At 38.0% G+C, this 22,400-nt stretch overlaps 1 protein-coding gene across 1 annotated transcript in view; it reads left to right on the plus strand.

The window, feature by feature from the left end:
• The window catches only part of ZDHHC9 (zinc finger DHHC-type palmitoyltransferase 9), a 118,064-nt gene extending 96,846 nt beyond the window's left edge, over positions 1-21,218 (plus strand). Inside the window, exon 10 of the mRNA XM_053699356.1 lies at positions 14,140-21,218. Within this exon, the coding sequence (XP_053555331.1) occupies positions 14,140-14,277 (138 nt within the window). The 3' untranslated portion in view covers positions 14,278-21,218. The remainder of the gene's footprint in view (positions 1-14,139) is intronic.
• Positions 21,219-22,400: the final 1,182 nt, after the last annotated feature.

Here is a 22,400-nt window from a genome sequence, read left to right on the forward strand (position 1 = left end):
GGTAAAAAAGCTGATTTCTTTGGGGCAATGCCCCACAAAAGACCCCTTTTTAAGGGCTATTGGTAGTTTAGTTTATTTTAATTATATTTAAGTTAGGGGGTGTTAGGGTTAGACTTAGGTTTAGGGGTTAATAAATTTAGTATAGTGGCGGCGACGTTGGGGGCAGCAGATTAGGGGTTAATAAATGTAGGTAGGTGGCGGCGATGTTAGGGACAGCAGATTAGGGGTTAATAATATTTAACTAGTGTTTACGATGCTGGAGTGCGGCGGTTTAGGGGTTAATATGTTTATTATAGTGGCGGCGATGTCCGGAGTGGCAGATTAGGGGTTAATAATTTTATTTTAGTGTTTGCAATCCTGGAGGGCCTCGGTTTAGGAGTTAATAGGTAGCTTATGGGTGTTAGTGTACTTTTTAGCACTTTAGTTATGAGTTTCATGCTACAGCTTTGTAGCGTAAAAGTCATAACTACTGACTTTAGATTGTGTTACGAATCTTGCGGGATAGGCTGTACCGCTCACTTTTTGGCCTCCAAAAAAAAGCTTGTAATATCGGCGCTATGGAAGTCCCATTGAAAAAAGACTTTACGCAAATTGCTTAAGTTAATTTGCGGTACGGGCCAAAAAAGTGTGCGGGACAGCTGTACCTACAAGACTCGTAATAGCAGCGGTAGTGAAAAAGCAGCGTTATAACCCATAACGCTGCTTTTTTACTCATAACGCAAAACTCGTAATCTAGCCGAAAGTTATTTACATCAAATAATTGTCCAGTGGTGTCTTTCAAAATAATGTAAAACTGTGGGGTATAGAAAAAGGAAGTCCATAGAAAACGGACTCTACTTTTTTCTAATTTTTTTTTTTTTTTTTTTTTTTTTAAACCAAATTCCCAAGGCTTGTCTTTAGTAATTGCTTGCAATTGTATTTAATAAAACAAACACATACAGTACATCATGTAACACACACCTATTTGTATGACCTTTAAATAGAGGGGAATCTTTACTCTAACACATGATTTCCTCTAGAAAACCACCATCTGCTAAAATGGTTTATATTTGCCTTTTAGAGTATGTCATTATATATGCCTTGTCATGTAAGCTCTTTTTAGGTTTATTTTGCTACTATAAAAAAATAGCATGTATGTGTAGCAATTAAACACCTTTAAAATTGTTGGACTTGTGCTTGCACTTCCTAGGATGGACCTTTCTACTGAATGCAGTTTGCTGCCGTTACAGTACATGGTAGAGGAAGGTGTAACCATTAAATAGAAAATATATCTTCCATGAACCAGGGATTATTTTGTTCTTCATCTGCTTAGTGATCACATACAGCCTGGGAACATTTGACACACATTTGGGCACTTTTTATTTTTCTTGGGTAAGACTTGGCCTTTTGTCACTTTAAGTGAGATCATCAGTAGCACTAGCAGCCTGCACTGAGTACTGTAGCATGTGCTGCTTCACCTCAAACATGCTATCTTCATAGGGATTTGACTGGGAATCATAGGGGACTTCTCCGGTAGCACATAAGTGTTTTTGTTTTTTTAGAAATGTGTGTTGGGGTGTGCAAGGCATAATGGCTCATCTCCTACCCTTCTTTCCTATATGGTAGCCATCTTTGAAGATTGAAAGTAGCTCCCCTGCAATCCTTGTCAGTAGTTTGCTTTTTAATTCGGACGGTTTCTGAGGACTTGACTTCTAAGTCTTAGGACCTCCTGTGCATTCCGTAAGTGAGGATGCGTCTTAACATTTCTTTTATCAGAACATGAATGTGCTCTAAACTGAATTAAGTGTTTCGGATTTGGATGACTCGCCCTCTCTGGCAAAGCTGGTCACTAAGAGGATAGATAAATTCTTTAAGTCAGCTCATAAGCAGTCCTCTACCTTCGAATTCCCTGAGTCAGTCTCTGAACTCAGCATCTCAGGACTCGAGCTTTGACGGCTTGGCAACTCAACACCTGATTTTATTTATTTATATTTTTTATTTTTTATTTTCAGTAGAGGGTTGTTGGATAAGGTACCTTCATTCAAGCTAGAAAGCCTGTAAACAGATGCATCAAGCCCAAGATGTGTGGATAAAGGGATAACATAACATTGCAAATCTTTTCCAGTGTTCTCCCCGTGACCTTTTTAATGGGTGCACCACCCGGCTGATTTTACTGACAACCCAGCTAAAATTTTAGTCAACATTAAGCTAAAATTAGCTAATATTAAAATGTTTTATTTATTGCACAAATTATCATTAAATAAATGTATGTTAAATGATGCAGTTAATTTGTGCTTTCGATAGAAGAAAATGTTATAATATTAGAAAGTATTACACCGCCCTCACTGCCAGCTACTTTACATATACCACCCAACTGGCAAAAATTTCTGTGGAGAACACCGTTTTCAGATTCCTTGGTTCCTTAAGGGTCAGATTTCCACCTTTTCTTTGTTATATCACAGAAAGATTGCTAAACTTCATGATATTTAGACCGCGGACAGAAATCAACCCGATTGAATACGATCGGGTTGATTGACACCTCAGCTGATTGGCCGCTAATCTGCAGGGGGCGGCATTGCACCAGCAGTTCACAACAACTGCTGGTGCAATGATAAATACCGACAGCGTATGCTGTCGGCATTAATCGATGTGCGGCGGACATGATACGCTACTTTGCATCATGTCTGCTCGCACATTGATAAATATGCCCCTTTGTCTCAGAAGGTTCTTCTTTTGCTAGATATTTCTTTAGCTAGGAAGGTGTCTGTGCTTTCTTATGTCCAGTAATGTTCTGTTACTAATCTTCCTTTTTCCTAAGGTGGTATACATGGATACGATCTATTAGGAGATGTGGTTGCTTTCTTGTGCCTAAGGAGCGACTTCTTTACAACCTAGATGTTGTTAGAGCTCTCATATTTTACTTGGGACTGGCTATCTTTTTAAACTTTTTTTATTTTTTTTTATTTTTTTTTTCTCTTTTTTTTTTTTTTTTTTCTCTCTCTCTCTCTCTCTCTCTCTCTCTCTCTCTTTCTCTCTCTCTTTCTCTCTCTCTCTCTTTCTCTCTCTCTTTCTCTCTCTCTCTCTCTCTCTTTCTCTCTCTCTCTCTCTCTCTCTCTCTCTCTTTCTCTCTCTTTCTCTCTCTCTTTCTCTCTTTCTCTCCTTTTATGATTCGGATAGAGCCTGCAATTTTAAGCAACTTTCTAATTTACTCCTATTATCAACTTTTCTTAGTTCTCTTAGTATCTTTATTTGAAAAAGCAAGAATGTAACCTTAGGAGCCAGCCCATTTTTGGTTCAGCACCTGGGTAGCGCTTGCTGAGTGGTGCCTAAATGTAGCCACCAATCAGCAAGCACTACCAAACGAATTACAGTTTCAGCACATTCGCCCATCCCTAGTCACCAGTGTCTCTCCTGCCACAACATCCAGGTTAGGGCCTCTGCAGTATTTACAGCACTTCTGCATTTTTGTTTATGATGCACGGTCTGCATTTTTGTTACACCTTCCCCCAAGTCACCATTTCTTGGCAACAGAGACATATGCTCCCCTCTGTTCTACGTGTGTAGCACTGCAACTACTCAACTCGTTCAGCAACACAGATTTCTCTTGTTAAGTGTATTCAGTCCACGGGTCATCCATTACTTATGGGATATATTCCCTTCCCAACAGGAAGTTGCAAGAGGATCACCCAAAGCAGAGCTGCTATATAGCTCCTCCCCTCACATGTCATACCCAGTCATTCTCTTGCAACCCTCAACATAGATGGAGGTCGTGAGAGGAGAGTGGTATTTTATACTTAATTATTTCTTCAATCAAAAGTTTGTTATTTTTAAATGGCACCGGAGTGTGCTGTTTTTTTCTCAGGCAGTATTTGGAAGCAGAAGTAACTAAGATCCACTGGCTGTTCTCGCACATTCTGAGGAGTGGGGTAACTTCAGAAAGGGAATAGCGTGTGGGGTCTCCTGCAAATAAGGTATGTGCAGTAAAATATTTTTCTAAGGAATGGAATTGACTAAGAAAATACTGCTGATACCGATGTAATGTAAGTACAGCCTTAAATGCAGTGAAAGCGACTGGTATCAGGCTGATTAATGTATATGCAGTAAAGTAATTTTCTAAGGAATGGAATTTGACTAAGAAAATGCTACTAATACTGAAGTAATGTAATAAGCCTTAAAATGCAGTAGAAGGACTGGTATCAGGCTTATCAATAGAGATACATACTCTTTAGAAAAAGGATGTTTAAAATGTTTGCTGGCATGTTTAATCGTTTTTGTGAGGTACATTGGTGATAAAACTTATTGGGGCATGAATTTTTCCACATGGCTGACTTATATTTCTGCATAGAAACAGTTAACTGAGGTTCCCACTGTTGTAATAATGAGTGGGAGGGGCCTATTTTAGCGCTTTTTTGCGCAGTAAAAAAATTCAGTCTCAGTCTTCCTGCTTCTTCCTGCATGACCCAGGACGTCTCTAGAGAGCTCAAGGGACTTCAAAAGTCATTTTTGATTGAGGTAATCAGTCACAGCAGACCTGTGACAGTGTGTTGACTGTGTTAAAAACGTTTTTTTTTTTTTCTCTATTTGATTATCCGTTTTGGGTATTAAGGGGTTAATCATCCATTTGCAAGTGGGTGCAATGCTCTGCTAACTTAATACATGTACTGTGAAAATTTGGTTGCTATAACTGATTTGGTTCATTGTTATTTCAACTGTGACAGTTTTTTGTGCTTCTTAAAGGCGCAGTCGCGTTTTCTATATTGCTTGTAAATTTATTTTAAAGTGTTTTCCAAGCTTGCTAGTCTCATTGCTAGTCTGTTTAAACATGTCTGACACAGATGAATCTGTTTGTTCACTATGTTTGAAGGCCAGTGTGGAGCCCCATAGAAATATGTGTACTAAATGTATTGATTTCACTTTAAATAATAAAGGTCAGTCTTTATCTATAAAAGAATTATCACCAGACGACGAGGGGGAAGTTATGCCGACTAACTCTCCTCACGTGTCAGTACCTTCGCCTCCCGCTCAGGGGGCGCGTGCTAATATGGCGCCAAGTACATCAGGGATGCCCATTGCAATTACTTTACAGGACATGGCTACAATCATGAATAATACCCTGTCAGAAGTATTATCTAGATTGCCAGAATTGAGAGGCAAGCGCGATAGCTCTGGGATTAGGAGAGACGCAGAGCGCCCTGGTGCTGTAAGAGCCATGTCTGATACTGCGTCACAGTTTGCAGAACATGAGGACGGAGAGCTTCATTCTGTGGGTGACGGATCTGATCAGGGGAAACCTGATTCCGAGATCTCTAATTTTAAATTTAAGCTTGAGAACCTCTGTGTATTGCTTGGGGAGGTTTTAGCTGCTCTGAATGACTGTAACACAGTGGCAATTCCAGAGAAATTGTGTAGGCTGGATAGATACTATGCGGTACCGGTGTGTACTGACGTTTTTCTTATACCTAAAAGGCTTACTGAAATTATTAGCAAGGAGTGGGATAGACCCGGTGTGCCATTTTCCCTACCTCCTATATTTAGGAAGATGTTTCCAATAGACGCCACTACACGGGACTTATGGCAGACGGTCCCTAAGGTGGAGGGAGCAGTTTCTACTTTAGCTAAGCGTACCACTATCCCGGTGGAGGATAGCTGTGCTTTTTTGGATCCAATGGATAAAAAATTAGAAGGTTACCTTAAGAAAATGTTTGTTCAACAAGGTTTTATTTTGCAGCCCCTTGCATGCATTGCGCCTGTCACTGCTGCTGCGGCATTCTGGTTTGAGTCTCTGGAAGAGGCCATTCACACAGCACCATTGGATGAAATTATGGACAAGCTTAAATCACTTAAGCTAGCTAATGCATTTGTTTCTGATGCCATTGTACATTTGACTAAACTAACGGCTAAGAACTCCGGATTCGCCATCCAGGCGCGGAGAGCGCTATGGCTTAAATCCTGGTCAGCTGACGTGACTTCAAAATCGAAATTGCTTAATATTCCTTTCAAGGGGCAGACCTTATTCGGGCCTGGCTTGAAAGAAATTATTGCTGACATTACTGTAGGTAAGGGTCATACCCTTCCTCATGACAGGGCCAAATCAAAGGCCAAACAGTCTAATTTTCGTGCCTTTCGAAATTTCAAGGCAGGAGCATCATCAACTTCCTCCGCCCCAAAACAGGAAGGAACTGTTGCTCGCTACAGACAGGCCTGGAAAACTAACCAGTCCTGGAACAAGGGCAAGCAGGCCAGAAAACCTACTACTGCCCCCAAGACACCATGAAGGAACGGCCCCCTATCCGGAAACGGATCTAGTGGGGGGCAGACTTTCTCTCTTCGCCCAGGCGTGGGCAAGAGATGTCCAGGATCCCTGGGCGTTGGAGATCATATCTCAGGGATATCTTCTGGACTTCAAAGCTTCTCCTCCTCGAGGGAGATTCCATCTATCAAGGTTATCAGAAAACCAGATAAAGAAAGAGGCATTCCTACGCTGTGTACAAGACCTCCTAGTAATGGGGGTAATCCACCCGGTTCCGCGGACGGAACAAGGACAGGGATTTTACTCAAATCTGTTTGAGGTTCCCAAGAAAGAGGGAACCTTCAGACCAATCTTGGACCTAAAGATCTTAAACAAATTCCTAAGAGTTCCATCATTCAAAATGGAAACTATTCGAACCATCCTACCCATGATCCAAGAGGGTCAGTACATGACCACAGTGGACTTAAAGGATGCCTACCTTCACATACCGATTCACAAAGATCATTATCGGTACCTGAGATTTGCCTTTCTAGACAGGCATTACCAGTTTGTAGCTCTTCCCTTCGGGTTGGCTACAGCCCCGAGAATCTTTACAAAGGTTCTGGGCTCACTTCTGGCGGTTCTAAGACCGCGAGGCATAGCGGTGGCTCCGTATCTAGACGACATCCTGATACAGGCGTCAAGCTTTCAAATGGCCAAGTCTCATACAGAGATAGTTCTGGCATTTCTGAGGTCGCATGGGTGGAAAGTGAACGTGGAAAAGAGTTCTCTATCACCACTCACAAGAGTCTCCTTCCTAGGGACTCTTATAGATTCTGTAGAGATGAAAATTTACCTGACGGAGTCCAGGTTATCAAAACTTCTCAATGCTTGCCGTGTGCTTCATTCCACGCCCGTCAGTGGCTCAGTGCATGGAAGTAATCGGCTTAATGGTAGCGGCAATGGACATAGTGCCATTTGCGCGCCTGCATCTCAGACCACTGCAATTATGCATGCTAAGTCAGTGGAATGGGGATTACTCAGATTTGTCCCCTCTACTAAATCTGGATCAAGAGACCAGAGATTCTCTTCTCTGGTGGCTTTCTCGGGTCCATCTGTCCAAGGGCATGACCTTTCGCAGGCCAGATTGGACGATTGTAACAACAGATGCCAGCCTTCTAGGTTGGGGCGCAGTCTGGAACTCCCTGAAGGCTCAGGGATCGTGGACCCAGGAGGAGAAACTCCTCCCAATAAATATTCTGGAATTAAGAGCAATATTCAATGCTATTCTAGCTTGGCCTCAGTTAGCAACACTGAGGTTCATCAGATTTCAGTCGGACAACATCACGACTGTGGCTTACATCAACCATCAAGGGGGAACCAGGAGTTCCCTAGTGATGTTAGAAGTCTCAAAGATAATTCGCTAGGCAGAGTCTCACTCTTGCCACCTGTCAGCGATCTACATCCCAGGCGTGGAGAACTGGGAGGCGGACTTTCTAAGTCGCCAGACTTTTCATCCGGGGGAGTGGGAACTTCATCCGGAGGTGTTCGCTCAACTGATTCATCGTTGGGGCAAACCAGAACTGGATCTCATGGCGTCTCGCCAGAACGCCAAGCTTCCTCATTACGGATCCAGGTCCAGGGACCCGGGAGCGGCGCTGATAGATGCTCTAGCAGCCCCTTGGGTTTTCAATATGGCTTATGTGTTTCCACCGTTTCCGCTGCTGCCTCGACTGATTGCCAAGATCAAACAGGAGAGAGCATTGGTGATTCTGATAGCGCCTGAGTGGCCACGCAGAACCTGGTATGCAGACCTAGTGGACATGTCGTCCTGTCCACCATGGTCTCTGCCCCTGAGGCAGGACCTTCTAATACAAGGTCCTTTCAACCATCGAAATCTAAATTCTCTGAGGCTGACTGCATGGAGATTGAACGCTTGATCCTATCAAAGCGTGGCTTCTCAGAGTCAGTTATTGATACCTTAATACAGGCACGGAAGCCTGTTACCAGAAAAATCTACCATAAGATATGGCGTAAATACTTATATTGGTGCGAATCCAAGAGTTACTCACGGAGTAAGGTTAGGATTCCTAGTATATTGTCCTTTCTACAAGAGGGTTTGGAAAAGGGCTTATCTGCTAGTTCGTTAAAGGGACAGATTTCTGCTCTGTCTATTCTTTTGCGCAAGCGTCTGGCAGAAGTTCCAGACGTCCAGGCTTTGGCTAGGATTAAGCCTGTGTTTAAGACTGTTGCTCCGCTGTGGAGCTTAAACTTGGTTCTTAAAGTTCTTCAAGGTGTTCCGTTTGAACCCCTTCATTCCATTGATATTAAGCTTTTATCTTGGAAAGTTCTGTTTTTGATGGCTATTTCCTCGGCTCGAAGATTCTCTGAATTATCTGCCTTACATTGTGATTCTCCTTATCTGATTTTCCATTCATACAAGGTAGTTCTGCGTACTAAACCTGGGTTTTTACCTAAGGTAGTTTCTAACAGGAATATCAATCAGGAGATTGTTGTTCCATCCTTATGTCCTAATCCTTCTTCAAAGAAGGAACGACTTTTGCATAATCTGGATGTAGTCCGTGCCCTGAAGTTCTATTTACAGGCAACTAAAGATTTTCGTCAAACTTCTTCCCTGTTTGTCGTTTACTCTGGACAGAGGAGAGGCCAAAAAGCTTCGGCAACCTCTCTCTCCTTTTGGCTTCGTAGCATAATAGGTTTAGCCTATGAGACTGCTGGACAGCAGCCCCTGAAAGAATTACAGCTCATTCCACTAGAGCTGTGGCTTCCACCTGGGCCTTTAAGAATGAGGCCTCTGTTGAACAGATTTGCAAGGCTGCGACTTGGTCTTCGCTTCACACCTTTTCAAAATTTTACAAATTTGACACTTTTGCTTCTTCGGAGGCTGTTTTTGGGAGAAAGGTTCTACAGGCAGTGGTTCCTTCCGTTTAAGTTCCTGCCTTGTACCTCCCATCATCCGTGTACTTTAGCTTTGGTATTTGTATCCCATAAGTAATGGATGACCCGTGGACTGAATACACTTAACAAGAGAAAACATAATTTATGCTTACCTGATAAATTTATTTCTCTTGTAGTGTATTCAGTCCACGGCCCGCCCTGTCTTTTTTTAAGGCAGATCTAAATTTTAATTAAAACTTCAGTCACCACTGCACCCTATGGTTTCTCCTTTATTGTCTTGTTTCGGTCGAATGACTGGATATGACATGTGAGGGGAGGAGCTATATAGCAGCTCTGCTTTGGGTGATCCTCTTGCAACTTCCTGTTGGGAAGGGAATATATCCCATAAGTAATGGATGACCCGTGGACTGAATACACTACAAGAGAAATAAATTTATCAGGTAAGCATAAATTATGTTTTTCCTCACACGAGCATACTTTATTCCTGTTTACAGCTCCAGTCTATTCATGCAAGTGTCACAGGGCTCTGGTCTTTCTCTTCAATGCATCATCGAAGACTTCAGACTTTGGGGCCAATTTATCAAGCTCCATATGGAGCTTGATGTCTCTGTTTCCGCGCGAGCCTTTAGGCTTGCCGGAAACAGAAGTTATGAAGCAGCGGTCTAAAGACAGCTGCTCCATAACTTGTCCGCCTGCTCTGAGGCCGTGGACAGAAACCAACCCGATCGAATATGATTGGGTTGATTGACACCCCCTGCTAGTGGCCGATTGGCCGCGAATCTGCAGGGGGCGGCATTGAACCAGCAGTTCACAAGACTATGCATTAAACTATGTATGGGGATGCCCTCATCCAGAACCTGATTCTGTACAACATGATCAGAAGAGTAGAAATGATATAACAAATACCAATCACTTATATCTACTGTGCTTTATGTAAATTTACGCTATCAACAATAGCCAGGTATAGCTTTGCTTCCATTGCTTAGGTGGTATCAAACTAACCAATTACCCACTGACTCTTGGCAGTACTTCCATCTGAGGAACCCTCAAGTGTACCAGCTTTATACCAGTCATTTGCCCATTTTTACTCCTTTGCATGGGTGTTTTTCCAGGTTTCTCAATTGTTAATGTGAATCTGGTCTCATCCTTTTTAAAGCAACTATAGTCTTGGTTAAATATCCTTGAGTGCAAAGGTGATCCTAGGATTCCCTTTTCAACATCTATACAGCTGGATGTTTCCCCTTGAGATTGGATCCTGAGCTTTAATGAGAGAATTCCACACTAACACTGAAACATAATGATGCACTTAACATGTTTTGAAAAACACTCCTTTACAATTAGTCATTCTCTTTATCTGTAATGGTACCATTAGTTTATTATATGTGCCACCAAGACCCTCAGCGGTTGCTTTTAAAACATGTTAAGCATTATGGTTGTAAACCTGGGTAGAGAGATCATTAGACTTATTTCTTTCTTAAATGAGAAAACTACTTAGACTGGATGCATCTGAATTTCCAAAATGTTTTGTGTTTTAAAAAAAATAAAATTGTATGAAATGAGGCATTTTAACAGTTAAGCACCATCTATTACAGCCTTATTAATCTTTTTTACCTTCTATTTAACTGTATTATGAGTTCATGTAAAGCTAATATAGATCTGGTTAAATAAATAACTACTTAATATAGAATGGATTGCTCTTAATTAGATCATCTATTGGAAACATATACGGTAATAATGATTTGCAAAAAAAAAAAAAAAAGCTTGAGATGACTATTAAAATTCAGAATATTGGAGAAGCATGCTACCTGTAAGTAAAAAAATAAAATAAAAATAGTGTTAACAGAGTTATAGACGTACATTTTTAAAGAAATTAATTCAATATGTTGTTTGCTTCTATAATACCCTTTTTTCCCCCCCTTAGGGACGTTAGTCCCATTTTATTTCCAAGTTGTTGATCCCACCCAAATGGAGAATCTCACTGTAAGCTCACAAACCTGTACTGTCAATCATTTTATGTAAACAAGGTTTACAACTTACAGTGACTCAAGGGTAGGGCCCTCTACCATTACTATTTATGTGTATGTCTTCTGATTATTGTACACCATAACTGTATACTTAAAGGGAGCTGAAATACTTGTCATTAAAGGGCCATAATACCCAAATGTTTAAACACTTGAAAGTGATGCAGTATAGCTGTAGAAAGCTGACTAGAAAATATCACCTGAACATCTCTATGTAAAAAAGAAAGATATTTTACCTCAAAAGTTCCTAAGTAGCCACAGCCCATTGTAAAGGACTTCTAAGCAGCAAGTCAGTATGTCTGTCCCGGGACAGCGGAAGGAGCGAACTTTCGTACACACTCATCTTATTTCCCTATTCAGTGTAAGGAAGTTTACAATGAAATCTGGGCTGCAGCTGAGTATAACTTTTTACACAGAACTTACTGTGCTGAGCTGAGGAGATTGTGAGGTAAAATATCTTCCTTTTTTACAGAGATGCTCAGGTGATATTTTCCTGTCAGCTTTTTACAGTTATACTGCATTAGTTTCAAGTGATTTAGCATATGAGTATTATGTCCCTTTAAGTATACGTTTTTTTTATTCTTAAAAAGTAAACCACATTTGAAATATATTATCCCAACTGTTAATTTATTTTAAATTCACTGTATCACCCTTCAGCACAGCATCCGTGTAAACCATGGGGAAAGTGATGTGCACTAAACCGGAAGTCATATTTCATATTGCTGTGAGCGCGCATGAATGCGCTCTCCAGCATAAGCAAAGACACAATTCATTGTCTTTTTTTCCTAGCTGTTGCTGCCATCGTTATTGAATGTAAGCATAGTACTTCAATAACACATTAGATTGATGCCAAGCCGATCCTCTATAACACAGCTGTCAAGTAAATAGCTACACTGATACTATGAAGTTCGCTCACACAGTTGCTGAGAGCGAGCTTCATAGATTCAATGGAGAATATTTATTTTAGTACGCATGCACATTAGTGGTTGTGAGAGTGTGGGTCACGTGACTCTTCGTCATAGTGTAACGTACGTTACAATATGGCGGCGCTCACCGTATTCTGTAGGCGGTGGTTTCCTGGCAATATTATAAAGCTTACAAATATGCATAGGAATGTGAGCTCACAAAACGATCTGTATAAACATGTAAATGATTAAGTAATATGCTAAAAACAAAGCATAATTACTAAATGTGTTTAATGTCCCTTTAAATACTTCTTCTTTATTACTTATTGTTACATACCAGACAAGCATCTTGCAATGGGTTCCACATCTATAAGCTTGAAAGAAGTGCATGATACTTTTAAATAATCATTTGTTAGTAGCGAAAATGGCAACCAAGCTCCACCCACAGCTTTTTTCTTGTCCAGTTAGCTATTTTCAAAATACGCACGCAATAAGTGAGCGGAGCTTGGCTGCCATTATAGGCTCCTAAGAAAAGATGATTATTTCAATGTTTCATGTACTTTTCACACATTTTGATTACTTATTTAACAATAAGTAATCAAAATTATGTATTATGTTTAGACTGTCCCATTTACATTAAAGCGCTGTGGAATATGTTTGTTGCTTTATAAATACAATAATATTATAAATTGTTTTCATTTAGACCTAATGGTCAAAAAAACCATAGCTTTATTCATGTTCTGTCACTTCAATCATGATGAATTGTTTAAAAGGAGTAAAAAAAATCAATACATTTTTAGACAACAAGGAGAAACAAAATATGTTAATTTCCATATCAGTATGCCCCAATTATGTGATACGTAGTGATTGTTTACACCATTTCAAGAGTTGCTTTATATCTGGATTGTGACAGACCACAACAGTGTCGAGAGCAAGTAAACCTATACAAGTTGGCTTTCAATTGGGTTTCTGCTACTTGCATACACATTTTGCAACTTTCCAATATACTAATATTTATCAAAATATGCACAGCCTGTAAGATTCCAGTTCCTACTGAGCATGTAAATTAAAAAGTGCACAATAAATACATATATATATATATATATATAATTTTGTGAAATTTTTCCAGAAAATATTCTACTGCTCATTTCAGATTCAAAGTAAGTGCTATTGCATTGTCTTTTAATTGTGTATTTGTCTTCTATTAAATTCTGCTGTATTTTGTGGCAATTTTAAACCCTTTAATGATCCCACATTTATTGTGTGTGTGTGTAGGGCGAGTGGATTAATAAGGAAAAGTTGAATGAGCGTGTGTATTTAGAAATGAAAAATTCTGATTTTAAAGGGACAGTCTACAATAGAATTGTTATTGTTTTAAAAGATAGACAACCCATTTATTACCCATTCCCCAGTTTTGCATAACCAAACCAGTTAAATAAATATACTTTTTACCTCTGTAATTATCTTGCTTCTAAACACCTTCTGTCAGCCCCTTGATCACATGACTTTTTTATTTATTATCTATTGACTTGCATTTTGTATTGTGTTGTGCTAAATCTTAAATAACATCTCGAACGTTAACACAATGTTCTCTATATGGCCCACATGAACTAGTAGTCTCCTGTTGTGCAAATACAAAAGCATGTGATTAAGAGGCTGTCAATAGTGGCTTAGAACCGGGCAGAAATTTAGAGGTTTACATGTTATAAAGTATGTAATTTATCAATGTTGGTTGTGCAAATCTGGGGAATGTGTAGTAAATGCATTATCTAACTTTTAAAACAATAACAATTTTAGTGTAGACTGTCTCTTTAATGTTGTGTGCTGCAAGAGAAACTTTCAGTGACCTCTTGCTGATCCTAAATGCTTGTTGCCCAACAACTAAATAAATAATAATGCTTTACAAACATTAACCATGGCAATTGTATTTGTGTGTGGGCGATGTAGGACAATGTAGCCTTCATATACCCTTGTTTCTATGTTTGTACATAGAGATGGGATCTGCACACAGCCTGTGTATCGAACAAAAGCATTTGCAGATAATATTACAGAAAAGTAAATCACCATTATTTGTTGTTCTTTAAAGGTGGCTGCCGACCCGCTGATATTGAACGAAAAACTGGAAAAGCCTGCATCGCCAGAGAAAGAAGCAGAACCTAATGCTCTTGAGATGACAGTTCAGATTCCCAAAGAATTAGAGGGAACAAATGATGTGGAAAAGTAGGGGGAAAATGTGAAAAGTACTGGGGTAATAGAGAAGAACAACAATGAGAAAGGGACAAATGACCTTATATGCCATTTTTCATTAGTGTTTGCTTGTGTTAAGTATGAAGGTGATGTCTTGTGGGATGAAGAAACCTCTTTATCAGCCTGGCAAAGTGATCGTTTAATCAGACTTCAGGTGCTAGCTGAATATGCCAATGACAGCTAAGGAGAACTGTTCAAAGCAAGAATTTGGCCTTATGGTTTTGCACAACTTTTGCTCGTTGGAGCTGGTTCTTCACATTGTATTCAATCATCATCTGCAGTGTGCATTCCATAAAAAGACAATGAAAGTAGACATTTCTAGCCGGCCCAACCATCAGAGATGGTACTTGCTATAGTGACTGGTTGCATCAAAGAAATGAAGAGCTGCAGCTACATAATGTCATAAAATTGGCACCTTTATTTAAGAAATGCATTGCTTTGTATTTTAGTCACTATGCCTGTCTGCAAGCAAGAAGCTGGAAGAACAATCCTCTTAGCTATGGAATCCTTCTGCATTTCCTCTTTAGTACCAAGAGAGATGCTGCAAGTTAATAGACTGTACTTGTTCAACTGTCTCTCTGCCCAAAAAAGATCATCTCTCCCTTCTCTAAAATGAAGTTCCCAAATCCTACTAACAGAGTTCTTCTATTATCAGTACTAATCCAGGGTGTAGATGTGTTCTGATTACCATCATCACAAAGTATAAGCTCAACGTTATTCCTTCCTTTTCTTGTTTTGATCACTTTGATCCTCAAAAGCTCCACGTTTTGTAGATTTGTGGTCTTGTGGTTGTAACAAAATCATAGTTTCAGGCTGTAGGAGTAGGGCAGTATATGACAAGCCAATATGTGTTTGTTTTTCTTTTTCTTTTATTCTTTTAAATAGTTTGAGAGCCTCTTCTGAGTTGTATAGAAGTTTACGCTGCTGGTTTCTTTAAAAAAAAAAACATTGCTGCAGAAAATGTTAACATAATTTAAAAAATGATATCTAATTTATTTGTTTATACAATATTTTTTTTATATATATAGTTTTTCCATGACATGATTTTTTTTTTTGTTTGACACTGAGATTGGTGGGGGTTATTATTATTTTTATTTTTGTAAATTGCCTTGTTTTAAAATATACTTTAATTGGTAGGTGAATATTTTGAGTGTCCTTGTTTAAAAGCCCATGTTGTCAGCTGCATACTTTGATAGACATTAGATTTTTAAGCCTTATATGGATAAACTTTAGGGCCGTATAATGCAGTTTTACCTGATCATTCAGGGCAGAAGCTTTTGGCTTTAGTTTTAGGAGCACTAGGTTCTATATTTAAATAGGTTAGATGAAGGTGCTCTCAGCCTATTGAATTGAACCCCCTTAAACTTGGGGATGAATATATCTAAATCTCCTTTTTTTTTTTTTTTTTTTTTTCCTTTCTTTTTTTTTTTGTCTGGGTCTAAATGTGAGAAGCATTTGTGCCACAATAGTTTTAAGCATGTTTTTTTTAACAGACAAAATAACAAAATATGCATTTGGTGAATTCTCATTTAACATAAAATGTAAACGCTGTAATTTAATGTCTTCTTGTAGGACTTCTCATACTCCTACACACACTTTACAAGCAGTATACTGTTTTATGCAGACTAATCATAGCCTCTCAATATTAAGTGTAAATTGTGCTTCCAAAGCATTACACAATGGTGCCTGTTTTGAAAGCAGAACTTTTTATTGTTGTTAATGTTTGTTTTTTTTGTTTTGTTTTTAAAAACCTAGATTATGTGGTTCAGTTGACCAAATGCAATGTTAAAAGATTCATAGCTTATGATAATGAATCATTTTTTTTAATTTATATTTCTTTTTGGAATTAGAGCAGTGCAACTTAGTTCTTCCATGAAGAGGTTCTTTTTTTAAATATGTTTGGCGCCAAATCTGTATTTTGAATGAGTTTTTAATATGACGGACATGATCGGTGCCATGAAATTTTAAATACTGAATATTCTCTAAATTATTTAAATTTCACATTCATTTTGTATGTTTTTTTTCTGTACTCTGTGAAAATAGATTTTGAGTCAGTTAGACTCCGAGAAAATACTAAACCATAACTAGGTTCCCAGGGGAAAAAAAAATGGACACATATCTCCAATTAAAATGGGAGTGCTCATGTCTTCTTGTGTTTTTTCTAAGAGATTTTTAGAGATGTCTAAACCCAGTTTATTTTCCAAAGAACAGCCTTGAAATAGTTCTACAAACTTTTGTCCCAGTAGACCAAAGCTTATGGTTTAGCTGCTCCCCACAAATAATGTGTAGTGGAACGCAGAGAAATTAGAACTTAGATTACAGTATGTTTTCCATGTTAAATTGATTGTATAATTGTTGGTAGAAATTCTAAAGATTAGACTTGTATGTAAAACCTATACATGACATTAAAACAACCAATTTATATAATCTGGGTAGCTTTACATCTTAAATAAGAAATTGATTTGTCCAGCAAGATTCAGATTCCTAGTCCACTCACCCAGTGGGCTGCATTTCTTTGTTCTTTGTCTCAGGTATTCAGTTCCATGAGTTGATGTTGAATATTTATGGAGCACTCTCTCATAATTCAGGTTTTCCCCCACATATGGGGCTGATGTGACCATGTGTCATGAGCTGCACTATGTGCTTCCCAACTCGTAATCCATCCTACTCATGACCTGAATGCATAAGGGCTTTGTGCGAATATCAATCCTGTGCATCTGCATATCCACGTCTAGCAAAAATGTATGGGCCTTGACGCTCACTAGTCTTAAGTGGAAGCCATTATAAGCAGAGCCATAGGCCGACTTTATTGTGTCACCATTATTTCAGCCATATATTTTAGGATTCTTTTTTTGCTATTCTAAAGTGCTGTTTTTTCCCCCTATTTTAAGATCTAAATGGAGGATTTCTCTGGATGTTAATTCTGCTTAGAATATTTATGATATGCAAATATAAAATCAAGTATAATTGAAAGTTGTTGTTTTTTTTTATCCTTCTACAATGTTAAAGGGAAATTGTAGAGTAAAAATACAATGGTATAATTTATTATTAGCAGATCTTATTATTAAACAAATACTTTTTGCAAACTATGTATATAACACCAACAGAGTGCATTATCAGACTCAGGAGCCACAATGCATTGCTTCTTTTGACCAGGATAATGCTGACTTGCCAGTCTGAAGTGACAGACGCATGTAGTTGCCAATCATCTGCTATATCCTGCTCAGGAACGGCAGGTGCTCTAGTTTGTGTTGAACCCGTTTTGTAATGGTTAGAACATAAGACCAGATAACATATGTAGCATTAACATTGCTGGAGCTCTAGCCATACCGTTTTTGCTCTGTTTTTACAAGTCCATGATTAATATATATTGTTCAAGTGGTAATATTATGCACACTACACTATTCAAGTCTTATAGTGCAGGTTCTTTCCTTCAGATAATAGATTTTTATGAGGGCCTTGACTAAAATTGATGTCAGAGAACGCTCAAGCGCTCAGCAAACAGTACACTCAAGTAGTTAAGTATTTGGTTAAGTTTTTTTGCTATATACCTTCCATGTTTTTGAACGTACAATAGCAAGCGATAAAATGTAATACCTGTTTTTTTAAAAGCGCTAAATGCGACTTGTAATATAACACTACTACTTCTCACTATCTCTATGTATCTGGCCCATTTCAAAATGCTTTGGTAAAAATACCTTGTAAATAGGCCTGTGTATTCGGCAGCTTCGTTAGCTGCCAAATGCAGAAGTAGGCCTTGCGCTCCTTTTTTTTTTTTTTTTTCAGAGCCAGATTTCTCCTTGTGAAAGTGCAACACACTAAGATTTGGATTTAGACAGATCTTAGTGTGTTTCACGTTCATAAGAAGGAATCTGTCTCCGAAAAGAGCCTAAGGCCACTAGCTGCTATTGTCTTACGCATTCAGCAGATAACGAAGCTACTGAATGCAGAGACCTAATTCTAACCAACAACTTTTAATACCCCATCGTGCTTTGTCGTTTGTGCAAGGCCATAGTTTGCAATAAACACTGGTTTAATAATAATATACTGTAACTAATTACACATTTTATATTATCGCAAGAATATACATTTGTTTTTTGCTTGTAAGGTGATTCCCTCTAATTCCAAATGTTTAAAGTAATATATATATATATTACATTCAGTGGCGCTGTTTCCTGAATCATGTTTAGCTTCTGAATCAACAGGATTTCCCTGTAAAAGGAAAGAACTTCACTTTTGTGTGTACAGTTCATATTAGGTGTATTGCGCTTAAAATAGCTTGTTTTTTTTTTTTTTAACCTGTTTATGCCAATGGAATTTTCATTCTGAATTTTGAACTATAAACCTTATTGATAATCGGCAATTATATCTGGATATCCACTGTATATGTACAATACAAATATAGTTTTATACCTTTGCATATTAGATTTAAGTGTCTTGTATAAGAAGCTTCAGAAACTATTATGCACCAAGGCCTGTCAGTTTTTGTTTAAGGCATTTAAAAAAAATAATGTATCAATAAGGATCAGGTTTTTGCCAAAATAGATTACACTTCAATATGTTAGAAAGTATTTATAAATTGTATACATTTTTCATTAAAGTGTTCCAGTTGCCAGCTATTTTGCACCAGTTTTCCTGACGCACAAATACGCTCATCATGTTAACTTTGCAATAATATATTTGAACTTTAGATGCTGACTTTCTGTATATTAGAAAGGGTTCGTGGACTGGACTGGATGCAATAAAACAGTAAATCCCTTGTGCAATGCATGGAAATATTTTCTGTTGGAAACTCTGTAGCTTGATTAGGAATGGTCTTGTCTCAATGAAAGACAACAAATACAATACAATATAGTATACAGTAGAATTTTTAAAGGGCCATAATAATGGGGGAGGGAAAAAAATACATGTTATGTTTTGTGACAGCATATTAATTTAACACTAGCAATGCCCTGACTCTGTTTAAACCCTGAAAAGGAGTCATCCAATCAACCGTGCTAGTCTCACATCTAGGTCATGCAACTATCGCTGCTGATTGAGTCAGTACCCTGGTTAGTACCAGCAGCATGGGCGTTAAAAACATGGGGCATCGCTAGTGATAAAATGACCTGCTCTTACTAACTAGAACATGTATTTTTATTTCATTGTTATGGTTCTTTAAACTTTATTCTCTTACAATATTAAAAATTGTAAATGCATTGCTAAATACAAATTGCTATCAATATGATTTGTGTTGTAGGCTATATAATATGGCTCTCACAGTATCACCGAACATATATGAAACTGCTCTAAAATGTTGTAGTTTAATATCTGTTCAATTCTTGCAGTGCCAGTTATCACTATGTTAAATTGTGCAGTATTCTTCTTTCAACTGGGTCCTTTTATATTTTTATATTATAAGTACCATGCAAGACTATCCAATGGTGACCCAGTAGTTTTTATTGCATATAGGTCAATGTCTTATTCAGATCTGACATCTGAAGTATGTTGACTGTATCTCCTCAATGCAGGACTTATTTTGCTGTGTAGTCTGGTCATAGCCCTGCATTATAAATTTTAGAAACTCCTGCATTACAAGGACCCCCTCCCCATTAAAGGGACAGTAAACATCCTGTAATTACAGAACATTTATGTTATGCTGCTGTAAAATATTATCCAAGTCTAAACATTTTTAAAAAAATAACATCCTTTTTACTGCAATTATTTTTCAGTAACCAAATGCCATTTGCCTTATTTGGAGGAGCCAATTAGGGACATAGTAGCAGGTTTAGCCTTGAGAAGTCAATAGGTGTATTTTCAAGTTCTGAGAGTTAGAAAATCCTCAGATATCAAGGCTAAATTACATGAAAATGGAGCAAAATAAATAATGAAAGTATATTGTAAAGTTATTTTTCATTATATAATAAAACAATTTAGATAAAAATATCAAGGTGTTTACTGTCCCTTTTAAACAGTATTAAATGTAGAAAGCCAAGTACACAACTCATATCCATATTGTACCAGAAGAGTGAATTGTAACATACCTTTGTTGTATTCCCATGATTCTTTGCATGTTTATATTTGGAGCGTTAATTATAGGCTTTGTTTTGCACACCCTTTTATCTGGAAAAAAGTAAGTGTTGGTATCTGTGTTTTGAGCACAGATGTGCTTAATTATTTGGAACTGGCTGGGTACTGAGAGGGTGGCAATCTTAAAAACTGTTAAATGGTTTCTGACTTGTTATGTACAAATAGTCTGCTAAAAAATACTGTTGCTACTTTTACCCACAATTGCTTTTTTTCTAGGTATTTTAACTAACCAATTAGTCTCACAAGCTACTGACACATTACTTTATTATGTAAAAATAGTACTTTTTTTTTTCTTTCAGGATAGGTTCAACCTGCAGATTCCATTTTTAAAATTTTTTTTATTTATACATAAGTTGTGCACTGATATAAACACTAAAAACAAAGGATTTAAAAAAGAAATGACAACAAAATGTCAGTAGCATTTGAAGCTAACGAGGTTTTTAATTACCCCATGAAAAACAAAGCGAAAATTCAGCTATGTATATGTTACACTATGATGTGGCAACATCGCTTCTTTTAAACATTTCTATCCATTAGAGAGACCTATGCACCTAATATGCATTTTTCATTCCCTTGCAAACATATGGGGGAGGCCGAATATGTTTTACTGTTGCTTCATTATCTCTTCCTTTTGGTTAATACTTGGAACACCTACCCTACAGGCTACTGACCAAATCCCTGTAACTTGCAAAAAAAAGTGTATTATTTTTATTTTACAAAATTCTGTATAAATTTGCACTTTTTGTTTCTTTTTTGTGTATATACTATTCCTAACTTTTATTTTGTATTATTTGAAATTCTTTATCTGGTATTTTTAGTTTTCATAATGAAGGAATCTTAATCGGTTTACATTTTGTCTGTTGTGTTTTTTTTTTTTTGGTTTTTTTTGTTTAGAAGCCTATGGAGTCAAAATGATTGAACAAAATGTTATTTCACACATAATTTAAAGAGCTAGTAATATGTATTGTATAATTATGTACGTTTGTGTGTGTGTTTGGGATTATGTACATTTGTCCAATGCAATGTCTCACTACCTTGGGATTAACAGAAATATCCATATCTTTATGAAAAAGAGAAAAACACACATACACAGACACACATATTAATATATATATTAATTTTCCCTCTAGTATGGATGAAAGGAAATTTAAAGTACCCACCATTCGTTACCTTCCCACACACCTGCTCCTTATAAAGTTTGTAGTTTTGTTATCCTCAATTCAGAGATCTGTTTACAAAGACGTTGTGAAATTCCTTAAACAGAAACAAGACCAGTATCTCTTAGAAGCCCAATTTTCAAGGAAGGAGATCTCCTTTTGAAAAAGATGCATTGGTGGAGGGAGGGAACTTTGGATAGATGTGCAATGGTGTTGATTACCATGGATTGCAGCAGCATTACTGAAGTAAGCTTCTGATTATAGTACATGAATCCAAAAATACACCTCCAAGGAAGGTGAAAAAAGACTTGCTTAAGAGTCCCTTAGACACAGTGGCTAGCTGTTTCCTAAGATTTAGTATTGATCGATGACCACCATAGACCAGAAGCAGCAGCGGTACTGAAGGAGACTTTTGCTGCTGCAGTCTAGGAGGAGCAGCAACAGAGCCCAGGATGAATCACACCAGATAGTTTGAGCAGTGAGTAGGTCAGCAATTCACCACCTTTATTCCCATGATCTGCCCAGCTGCTTCAGGCCAATCCAAATTCTTTGTTCTGGGGGGAGTCCAGGGGAGTTGGGTTGCAATTGCAAAGCTGAACATTAAAGTGAAGGGCAGGGGCACCCACTGAGCAGAAGGCAGCAGCAGAGATAATGGAGGCTTCCACATACGTATGCTGCATTAGCTGTGCAGTTTAGAAGGATTGGCAGTAGAGTCCTGTAAGAGCTGCCCAAATAGTTTGATGCAGTGTGTAGACCAGCAATCCATTGTCTTTATTATTATGATCTGTCCAGCGGTTTCGGGCAAGGCCAAATGTATTTGTTCTGGAGGGAATCCTGAGTTGTATACTTATAAATGCAAAGCTGAAATAAAAGG

This window comes from Bombina bombina, chromosome 1 (assembly GCF_027579735.1).
Source record: "Bombina bombina isolate aBomBom1 chromosome 1, aBomBom1.pri, whole genome shotgun sequence".
Lineage (NCBI taxonomy): Eukaryota > Metazoa > Chordata > Amphibia > Anura > Bombinatoridae > Bombina > Bombina bombina.